The 11,428-nt window shown below is 41.2% G+C and overlaps 2 protein-coding genes across 2 annotated transcripts; both read right to left on the bottom strand.

Moving 5' to 3' along the window:
- Positions 1-731: 731 nt before the first annotated feature.
- Positions 732-3,441, bottom strand: LOC119722582. Its single transcript, XM_038192762.1, has 5 exons — positions 3,354-3,441; positions 2,959-3,072; positions 2,032-2,145; positions 1,489-1,594; positions 732-1,149 (listed from the first exon to the last, which is right to left on the bottom strand). Exons 2-5 carry the CDS (start codon positions 3,010-3,012, stop codon positions 1,013-1,015), a joined length of 411 nt encoding a protein of 136 aa, XP_038048690.1. The 5' UTR covers positions 3,013-3,072; positions 3,354-3,441; the 3' UTR covers positions 732-1,012.
- Positions 3,340-7,062, bottom strand: LOC119723259 (delta-like protein 4). Its single transcript, XM_038193823.1, has 6 exons — positions 7,020-7,062; positions 6,009-6,125; positions 5,405-5,524; positions 4,574-4,687; positions 3,832-3,945; positions 3,340-3,464 (listed from the first exon to the last, which is right to left on the bottom strand). The coding sequence occupies exons 1-6, from the start codon at positions 7,060-7,062 to the stop codon at positions 3,340-3,342; spliced, it is 633 nt and encodes a 210-aa protein (XP_038049751.1).
- Between the last annotated feature and the right edge of the window lie 4,366 nt (positions 7,063-11,428).

Genomic DNA, 11,428 nt, shown 5'->3' with positions numbered 1-11,428 from the left:
TGCCATATAAGCTAATCGCGTGATATATTATTGCAATCACGTGAGATGTTTAAGCATGCGCATGACGGTGAGCATACTTGGTTGCAGAGGAGTTGTTTCTGGAACATTGAGGTATTTTTTTTCTATTAACCTGCTTTTCCTTTTACACTTTTGGATCATTATTCTCTAGCTGAAGAACCTTGCAAATGAAAGAACTAAACGAAAGTTTGTTATGCCTGATACACTCTTTTATTCTGGCAAACATTTTGGAAGAAAATGTACGTGTGCAGGATACCACTATCTGTGAGCCGTTGGCGTAATTTTTAAGTTTTCCTTTTTGAAAAGAAAATAATATAATAGACGTATACATGTACTATGATCAAGAAAAACGAAACTAGCGACATAACTTCGTCGTGTGCCCGGCAGAAGGGCATATGTCCATATGCCCTTATGCAACAGCGCGTAATGACCAAAATGTTCCCAGCAAAAGGGCATATGCAGAAAACTGCCTCCATTTGAATGAAATTTAAACATTTTCATCAGAAATTAATACAAGTTGATCAAAAACTTATGATTCATACGTGTGACAAATTTCAAATTCGTACGATTTATATTACGTGTGGGAGAACATTGGATACAAAATGCGCGCGAGGGAACAAAGGAACCTTTCAATGCAATTTTCTTGAAAATGATTTTTGCATCAGAACGCTCATATGCCCTTCTGCCGGGCACCCGACGACTTCAACAAATTGTTGTTTTGTCATGAAGTACATTTAAAATATAAGATCGTGACTTGAAATCCTTTAAAATTGTTCAGTTTCACCTCCGATCATACTCGTTAAACAACAAGGAGATTCAGCGGGTAATTTAAGATAGAACCCGGTATTCTGATAACTTTCGAGAGGAAAAAACACTGTACGATTGTTTTGATCAGCTTAGACAAATTGAGCAGCTGCTTAACTGATTAAGTCTTGAGCTATTGATATCGGGACAAATAATTGGGATTGAAGCTCAGCAACTACACTGAATTTGTCTACGCAACTAAATAGCTTGTAACATTAGTCCTGCATTTGTTCTGTAATTGGGGCTTGACTGTACACCAAGAACCGTGCGTCACGATGTAAATTTTACTGTGGCTATTGCCCTGGTACGGGTGCGGGTGCATCATGCCTGAAACCAGAACAAAAATACATAATAAATTAACGTGTTTAGATCTACATAAACTTAAACATAGGCCCCTATTTGAAATAGTAAATGTTACCCTTCACTGACGCAATGATATTACAATCCAGCTAATAAGCGCGCGCGAGGTATGCTCGATATTTCTCTGGTCTGATTGCAAGAAAATTCCCATGACTGAATTTGATTCATTTGTATTGTGCTAGCGCCCTCTACCACCGTGGCAGCTTGGCTACGCTTGCCTTGGACCGGCTGTTATATAGGGGAACAAAATACCAAATCCAGTATTGGAACCAAGACTACGATAAACTCAAACCATTCTGTACTCACCCGCCGCAGCACTTGCCGATGTGTCCGTCCAGGCAGTTACACAGGTACTCGTCCTGGTAGGCTGCGAAGCATGTACCAGTCCCACACGGCAACTTGGCACAAGGATCTGTGTGGCCGCAATCAGGGATTAGATACGGTGCTGACTAAAATTCCCAAAACACCCAATACCATTTTTAAAATGGATAGATGACAACAATTTTACAGCCATTTTTTTGTCTATTAATCTTCCACTTCAAAAAGCCATGTGCTCGTGCTGATCCACCCTTATTACACCCGCCCCCTTATGACAGCTTGGTAATCGTTGCTCAACATGTTGCCCAGGTATATCAGCTGCCTACAATTTGGGACAAATTCTTCTAAAAAGGGGGAAAATAGTACTAAAATTGACCAATAACGTCAGGGTAAAGTCAGGTAGAAAAAAACCCCGCCTGTTATATCTTCACCAACGTTTTTCACTCGTAGCGACCACATTGTATGATGTATCGCACGAAAAGATATCTGAAACTTTTAGTTTTTAGTTATTCCTATTTTTTTTTTACTCACTGTATTCGCAGCTTTGGCCGTTGACATTCGCCGGGCACACGCAGAACTGGGACTCCCCAAACACCTCGCAAGTTCCGCCGTTTTGGCAAGGGCTGTTGTCGCACTTGTTGTTGCCTGAAAAAAAAAACCAAAAAAGTCTCACTGCTTACTTTTTGACCTTCTTACAATACGGCTAATTGTCGTCAATCATTTAGAGAAATGATGAGTTTTTAAGTTGGTCGACGTGTGTATGCGTATGGGGTGGATCTATAGCTTTTGGGATATGAAAAGGGGAAGGGATGAGTCTTGAGCTTGTCGAAATCACACCCTGCCACTGGGGTCCGTGTTTCATGCTCCTGGAAAGTCTACGATGATTTCTCTGGCATTCTAAGGCAATTCAAGAATGAATTTAGAAAAGATAACATTGCATTTATGATTTTGGCCCCATTTTACTAGTTTCATAACATTGGTCAGCGGCAGAATGGGGAGTTGCAATCCCCCCTCCCTCTAGTTTACGCTGACTGGCATGCTTATGGCCCATATTTTCCCCTTTTGAAATAGCTTATTCTTCTGCAATGTGGTGGATATTTGGATTGAACAAGACGAGGCAAATCTAGTGAAACTTCTCCTGCAGAGTGCACCGAATTCTAATTAATTGATACAGAGCGGCTATATTCACCGAAAACCCTCCCATGCATCTGGCGTGTACAAATTTTGGGCCGACTTGAGTTCATTACAGGGTAATACCATAACATAGCACTGCCCGAGTATCCTCGTCAACCAGCTAAACTGGCAGTTCACAAGTAACAGTGGCTCAGTCAGTGACGTACAAAGAGGACTCTAGACCAACCAAAACAAAAATTAGGTTAGAAAACTTGGAATCATGCACAATAGCTGAGAAAGTTAACCACTGAAATATAAACACCATGAACGACAAAGTATATTTACGGGTTTGGCATGTGTCGCCGTAGTATTCCTTGGTGCAGTCGCAAACGAAGCCATCGCTAAAGATGTTACGGGAACAAGTTCCGCCGTTCTGGCATGGTGAATTACTGCAAGGATCTTTATATAAATGATTTGTAAGAAGAAGAGAAACGTAGTACAAAGATGTTCATGGTGTACATCTAGAATGTTTCGGGTACAATAAGCACATTACAAAGATTTCTTATTTTAAAAATTACAACATAAAAAAAACACTAGTAATGCTTGTCAATTGAAGCTAAAACAGCGGGTAAAAAGGTAGCATGACTAGTTTGTATTTACAGAACTATCATGAATGACCGTGTTTGGTGTTCAAATTCAAGTTTCAATAATTTAAGAAGGGCATATTCATGGATATTTACCGACTTCACAGTCGTCACCGTGGAAGCCTAGCGGGCAGAGGCAGGTGTGAGCGCCGTCTTGTCCCGGCACACATTTGCCGTCGTTCTGGCACGGCTTGGGACCGCAAGGGTCTGAAGCGAATCGTCAAAAGCCCAAAAAGCACAATTTTAACATTTTTTTTGGGGGGGGGGGGGGTAATATACCATAGTCTCCCAGCACTTTACAATTAATACCCCTGTTCATCAGGCCGTGAGACAAGTTTTCCACACCAGTTCGAGATCAGCACACAATGAGGTCTTCACACTCACAGACTTTGGATGGAGAGAGATAATTGTAATAAAGTGTCTTGCCTAAGAACACGAGGACGGAGCACCATGTTCCCCGTCAGGGTTCCAACCCACATGCAATCGCTCACAAGTCGGATCGGACAGCGAAACTATTATTAAACTTTGGAGATGTCGATTCTGAGAAAACCAATTTCATGTTTTCCCTTCTTACCGTATTGGCAGGTATCACCGTTGATCGCGTCAGGGCAGACGCACGCTTGCTGGTCTCCATAAACATAACAAGATCCGCCGTTCTGGCAAGGGGCAGCATCGCAATAATCATTACCTGAAAAAAGGAACGAGTCAGAACATAAAAATTGGATAGTTGGGAAAACTAGGTATACAGATTTGGCTTTAATTCGGGTCACATAGCAGTCAGTTGTTAGCCTTTTGAGGTAATTGCGGACATGGTAAAAGGGTGCTATTATATTTGGTCATGTTAAAAACATAACATCTAAAAAAAATGTCTGAGGCTTCTTTAACAACGCTCTGTAAATATCAAAGGCATTTTCATCACTTTGATTCAAGAACTTATACATTGGACATCAACAACAGTACTGTCCTTTGACCAATGGTACCTGACAAGGACATACATATTGTACCATTTTAAAGTTGGAAGCGATTGTACGATCTATCCCAGTAATTCGCTATGTTGCCGGCATTTAAATGTACGAGCTTAATTCTTGTTAATGCCACCATGTGTTGATTGTTCGGTCTAAACTGAGATCGATGTTCGTGTTCAACCGCGTGCAACTCTTTTCAAAATTGACTTTATTGCCATTTCCACAAACTCATGTAACGCTGGAGAGGTATTTGAAAAAGAAAAGCAGTCGGTAACAATGAAACAAAAGATAGGTTGTCTGCTGCCGCCAAGTGTCGAAGAAGGCTCCAACCACGGGATAAAGGATACTTACGAGTGCTGCAGGTGTCCCCGTAGTATTCGTTGGTGCAGCTGCAGGTGAAGGTGTTATCAAAGAGGCTCGGGTAGCAAGTTCCACCGTTCTCACAGGGATCACCCTGACACGGAACTATAGAGCAAAATAATAATTCAATCAAAGGCATTCAAACTCAAAGCAATCTAATTTCAGAAAAAAAGTTTGGGTGATTAAAACTCACAACCTACTCCGTGCGCAAGCTACTATGAAGCTAAGTGCAATCATACTTGACAATGAGGGATTCACTGGCTCACGCGCTCGTCGCTTGTATAATCTACGTGAACGTATAAACACTGCCTTATGGGGTACCGGAACAATGTATGGGAGGTACCCCACAAGGAATGCCCACCGACTTGCGGGGTACCGTTTTGGTACCCCACAAGTTTTTCTCGAAATAGATATGTGGATTTTACTCAAAAACTAGGAACTTCCAAGGTGGGTTGATCCGTCAAAATGGAAGAATTTTAGAAAAGGGATATTAAGTCCGAATTTCAGCCCAGGAAATTAATTCTGGTTAAAATAAGAGCATTTTGAAATTAGTGTGCGACATTGCAAAATGTTAGTACACGAGAACAAAGGAAGTACCCTACTTCTATGCCAGTGTACTGTAAGCGTGTGTGTATATATATCAGCTTGCGAGGCGATGGCGTCTAATGTCCTTCAATATCGACGCTCTTACTCATCGTAAGACAACTAGATTGAACCTTCTGGCAGAATTAGAACAATGCGCGTTATAAGAAAGTTCAGGACTACATTGAATGCACATTGAGGACAGACAAATTTAATAATAATCGCAATTTATTTTGTTACCGTTTTCACAGTGTTGGCCGTTGGTGCCAAACGGGCACAGGCACGTGTACCCTTGAGACAGAATGTTGTTGTTGCAAGTCCCGCCGTTCTGACAAGGATCTCCCGCGTCTACGCATGCGTCTGTAAAGAAATGAATATATTTGTTAATTTCTGAGAAAGAAATCTACAACTGCACATAACAATGTATATCTGCATTGTATTTTTTACCCAAAGAAACCAAACTAGAGGCAATAAAGCACTTGTCAAAATTTGGCAACATATGTCTCGTCACTGATCCAAATTTTATACAGATTTAAAACCAACTTCATTCAAATTTAATGTTATTTATACTCTCTCCGAACTTCAAAGTAGATGTCTGCAGGCAACAGCGATAAAGATCGTGCCAGCTTATAAAATGGGGCAATGGCATAAAAATTGAATTGTTTAGTTCCCAATTCTTAGTGAAAATTTGAATGTTGTTAAAAAACATGTTACAGAATATTACCTGAGTGTATAACGTTTACCACAGTTTTCAACAAAAGTTTCCCGTACTCCATCGCAGGTTAAGGGAAGTCAAATCTCCAACTTCGTAAAGAATACAATGTTACACATTTTTTATACTTACTGATTTCACAGCGGTCACCATGGATACCCAATGGGCAGGAACAGTAGGATTTAAATAGGAACGTCTTGCAGGTGCCGCCATTTTGGCAGGGATCGTCATCACAGTTGATGTCAGCAGCTTGAAGTGAAAAGGTCATGCATGGTCATTTCAAGTAAAAAGCAACGTAAAACTTTAGCGATTTCTAGTTGCTGACTTTTCAGGGTTGCGTTTCACTTTAACGCTAACAACTTTTTTGAACGAGACCCCATGCGTTTGATGTTTACAGATGGAACGCGAAACGTTACGACTGCGTTGTTAGCGTTGGTGAACGCATCTCTGTGTTTATGGTAGACACTTAATTGTAACGTGACAGGTGCTTGGATTGATGGCTTCTGAAAACACAGACACTGTCAACTGACAAACAAACGGGCTCATGTTTTGCTCTTTAAATGAAAATTGAAATTTAGATAGTCATAGGGTCGATACAGGAGGGGGAAATCTTGCACATTTCTTGTGAAATCAAGCAAAGTGCCACAGGGGTTCGGAATAAATTAACTGAAACAAAATTTCAAAAAAGTGTTGAGAACACAACAGTCGGACTTGCATGATAGATTGGGGATTGTTGGGTTGTTAAACCCGAGCACATTTTCTCCGGTTCGGTTCTATGTGCCAATATAACTTTTGGAATCAAAGTTTGACTTACCGCTGACTGCATCCATTGAAAGCCAGGTGGGAAAAGAGGGGAAAAAGAAACATACAAATTAAAAAGGGTAATATGAAAAAGCATCTAGAAAGGACAATGTGTCAATGTGTGTGTTTGTTTCTATGAGGGGTATTTTGAATGAAATTTGTCTCAAACACTTCATGATTGTGTGATGCTAATTACTGGCAACACACTAATACAAAAAATACCAGAGTGGAACATAACAATGAACCGGTTTCAACAAGTTCCGAACAATAAAAACTAGTAAATGGTTTGAAAAAAGTTTAAATTTTGGATGAAACAATTCAGCGAGCTATAGGCATACTTACCGAAGCCAATAAGGCTGAGAACAAGAATGAGGTAAAGCTGCATGGTTGATTGTTGGTTGCTGTCTCTGGAGGTGCTGAAGAAAGATTAAGAACCATGCTTCTTTTATTGAATTCCTCAAAACACATTTTCAATGGGAGGGAATCAAAACACCTGTGTTTGATACTGGGACTCGATAAACTAAGTATAATCATTCGGGTGACTCGGTTAATTAAGGTTCATTAAGAGTACGAAGTTCTCATGCGCAACGTGGAAGGAAATCCCAACTGCACGAGGTCCCGTTCGAGAATGGGGTCTAGATACAAGTTTTGGGCAATCATGGAATCACATTAGTTGGGTGTTTGCAAACCTTGGATTCGTCTCTGTTCCGGCCTCTCCTGATGTTTAGGTCCTTACTTTGGCAATTCCAGCTAACTTATAGATGTTTTGAAACAGGGGTATCATAGTGTGTGATGTTAAGCAAATGGTGAGAGTCTTTTCATTTGGTTCCGACATCGGAATTTACAAAGCATATTTGCTTGGCAGAAAGGATACCATCCAAAATGTTATGCAAATTATACTGTTTGCGACCGGTTACCAGCTGATTTTTGCTTAGGGATCCCAATGGCAAACCCTATGAAGTCTCTCTGAAAATCTCACCGAACAAGATTCCATTGACATTGACTGGACATGTGCAACGTCAAACAGGAAGACATGAAATCGGAACCAAGAAGGAAGTGTGGAATAAATCCCTTTTAGGATTTCTGAAATACACTTTTGTCATCTTCCTATTCAACCTGGGAAATGTCCGTATCCAGCAGCATCATAACAGTGTATGCACATTATCAAAATGGAATTTCGATTGGTAATATATGTTGTTTCTCCTTCACAAGTATCTTACCGCTGGTAAAACCAAGCTTAAGAAGGGAAAGAAGCGTGGAGGATGATATGAAATGTCGAATCCTGAACAGACATGCTGACTGTTTTCAGACAGATGGGATCAGTTGGGTTCCCATTCAATACTGAACCGAAATTGGAATTTTTTCCCCATGGCCAATGAAACGAAAGTTGAAACATAAGTTCAAAGCGACAAATAATGCGAAATAAAGCTTAATTGCATGCTTTTAGATATCTTTTTTTTTTTGCTGGGCAAGCTCCAAACCTTGTGGTACTCAGCCCCAGTAAAATGTTTCATTTTCGGGACTCGGCTGACTGGCGATGCAAAGCCAGAAGGAATAAGAATTATGTGCATGCATTTTTTCTCACCATCAAATGAAATAATTAATACTTATTAGAATTAAAGTAAATTCTCTGAGTCATTAACCGTCGCAATCATTTTAATGAGGTGATTTATACCGGATAAGGTTCAAGTTTAGGTTAGAGTGGTTGGATTTTGTCAACTTGGACATCTGTATCCAATGTAGAAGATTCCCAAACCTTTGTTTGACCTCCTTTAATCATTTGACAATACGCCGAAGCCCACAGCAACACGTGAAGCTTAAAATTCTTTCGCATGTAGTAACATGCTTAATTGACCTTGCGTTCACCTTTAAAACGTCGAGGGTTTCTCGCGGTACAAATCGCAATCTAGCTGTCAAACTGAGCTATCGAAATGCCCGACAAGTCCTGGAAATTCGTGGCATTTATACCTGCGTATGTACATATCATAAATGTATCGCAGAGGGCACTCAACAACCATATAGACCTAATCCAGATGTCGTTTGGGAAAACCCGCAAACCAACTGAAAAAGGCGACTGAACTAGTACGCAGGATTATCATAGGTTCGACTAGTACGCAGGATTATCATAGGTTCGATTCTCAACCAAGTACGTTTTTCTCACAATCACTCGGAGCACCACTGGGTATGGTGTGTACAAAAATACGTCGGTGAAGTTCATTGTTGAACTTTAACCCTAAAAGGGCCGGGTTATTTTGACCATCTCTCACGGGGGGGGGGGGGGGGGGGGGGGGGGGGGGGCAGATTCCGCCCCCCCCCCAAGATCTCAGCCATGGAGTGACGAAAATGTTGAAACTCGGTACTTGCATAAAACAACTCTTCATGAACACATGACATTTCATGACTGTAGGTCAAAGGGTTTAGGAATTATGGCTAATTAAGTATTCATGTGCACGAATGGTAATTTTGCTCTGTGTACACTACGTATATGTTAGGCACTACGTATATGTTAGGCATATGCGTATATGTTACTACTACGTATATGTTAGGCATATGCGCTGAAAAAAGTGTCGTCCTTTAATGTGCACTACGTGTAGACCCTTTGCAGCAGCATCCACTTTTGAGGTGTTTTATTCATTTCATTTGAGCAATAATGAATGCAAAAGAGGCCTCCTGGTAGGCCTACATTTTCGTGTGCAACAAAAAACAAAAAACCTCCAAGACAGCTTCAATGGAAAGAATCGATAGTCATAAAGATTTATTGTTAAACAAGCCCCTTTAACATGTTGATACTGCGTCAGCTGTGCAAAAGCCAGTGAATAATGCATTATGTTGCATACGCGCTATTGAATTAGTGCGAAATGGTCCGAGATTTATATACCCCCACATTTTTTGACCGAGGGATGGGCCATTGAATTATCCCCAGCTTTTTTTGTAATGAGAAATTAAATGAGGATTTTGAGGTATTTTTCGAACGTCCCAGCAACTGTAAAATGTATTCAATAGCAATGGAAAGTGTGGAGAAACAAAGAACAAAAGCTTTTAGAAATGTAAGCGCGAGTATACATAATTGATAAAGAGCGTCCAAGCATAATGTGGTGTCCAGTCCCCCCCCCCCTTCGGATGTCCACGGCTTGGCAATTCGGGCGTGTCATGTGCCACCAAGAGTTTGACACGGAGAGTTCATTTTCCTAGTGCATAGTGGGAGATGGACGACAAAAATAATTCGCAGAGCCGGACATTTGAAATCGTTAGTTTTTTTCCGGCCAGTAGTTTCGTAAGCGTATTATTCGAGTATAGATTTGCCTTTTTCTTTTCTTTGTATCAATACGGTGTTTTCAGTCAGGCGGCAGAACGCTATACCCAAATTTATAACCACTTGGCTAAAGCTGTTTAATGATACTCATTCAAATGGGCCTTGTTTTGTCGACCATAATTTCAAAAGCTGACTCTCCATGGCAAACTCTTGGTGGCGCACTGCAATGTGAATCGCCCGAATTTAAGGATTTCGGTAATTCCCCACCCCACCCCACCCCCCCCCACCCCCACCCACTTGCCGGCACAGATTTACACCACTGGCCGTCATTGCATGGTCACGATTAATCATGCCACCGGCTGACGTTAATGTGACATTGTATTATAATGGCATCATTCCTTAGACTTAGCGTAAGTACAAGAAAACATGAATTTTCCCAAGCTAGCTAAAGGAGATGAATTAGAGTCAGACAAAAAAAATCCCTCGTAACTATTTGTAAACAGGTCAGTAGTTTGATATCAATATAATGAGGTAGGGGAAACTTGCTAGAATTTCTCTCAATCAGCGCGACATGTCAGTGCCGGCCGAAAGACGCGCGACGCGAAACAATAATTGATGAGACAGAATAAGGACGAGTGACTCTGAATAGTCAACTTCTCAGTACATAAGAATGATTGTAGAAAAGAGTTACGTAACAGCATTCATGTGTATAGCGCGATGCTGACGCATCTTTCGTGCAGCTGTGAAACACAAAGTAACTCTCCCACGTTGGAAATAACGATCATGTTTTAAACGCAAAGAGAAAAGCGCCTACTGAAACAGCCTAGTTGTTAAGCTGTCTGACAGCGGACCCAGGGGTTAGGGGTTCGAACCCGCTTGGTGTCGTTTTTTGGTTTTCGATGCCCGCGGTTCGGTCTTTTAAGAGTATTAATTTCCTGTCGTCATTTACCAACAGCAGTTAGCTCGGTCGGTCGGTAAGCTGACTCACAAGTTGGGACTGTCTGCGAAGTCCAGGTTGGCATCTGCGTATAGGTACGGGGTTCTTTTGCTGACTCGGCAGCAAGGCTTAGGGTGCCACCTCGTTTCCTCCCTTTATGGTGCCTGACTTTCGAGTTACATGGATGGACAGGGAAGGAGGTGTGGTGGGCCGGGTACCGAGTCCCAGAAGAGTTCTATATGGAAGTCGGTAAGGGGCTCATTGAGTTAGGGTCATAAGTCCGACTCCTGAAGACTTGGCCATCGCCACATAACTTTTTGTTTTATTTTCTTTCTTTTCTATCGGAGGACAATTGCAAGAATGATTAAATTGTTATATTGAGAGCTTGTACTGTAATAGTTCGAAATTAATTTTTAAAATTGCTCGAAAATACAAAATTCAATCCAACAATAATGTTTTTATTTCATTGTCGCAAAACTGCATGTACATGCTCTGTACCTTTGCGCATTCCTCGTTTAGGCCTGTTCCCTGATCCCAGACTGCAAGGGGGTTCTTTAAATC

This window comes from Patiria miniata, unplaced genomic scaffold, assembly GCF_015706575.1.
Source record: "Patiria miniata isolate m_02_andy unplaced genomic scaffold, ASM1570657v1 HiC_scaffold_16, whole genome shotgun sequence".
Taxonomy (NCBI): Eukaryota; Metazoa; Echinodermata; class Asteroidea; order Valvatida; family Asterinidae; genus Patiria; species Patiria miniata.
Note: the sequence above shows the minus strand (reverse complement) of the source record. Positions and strands in the feature narration are given on the sequence as shown.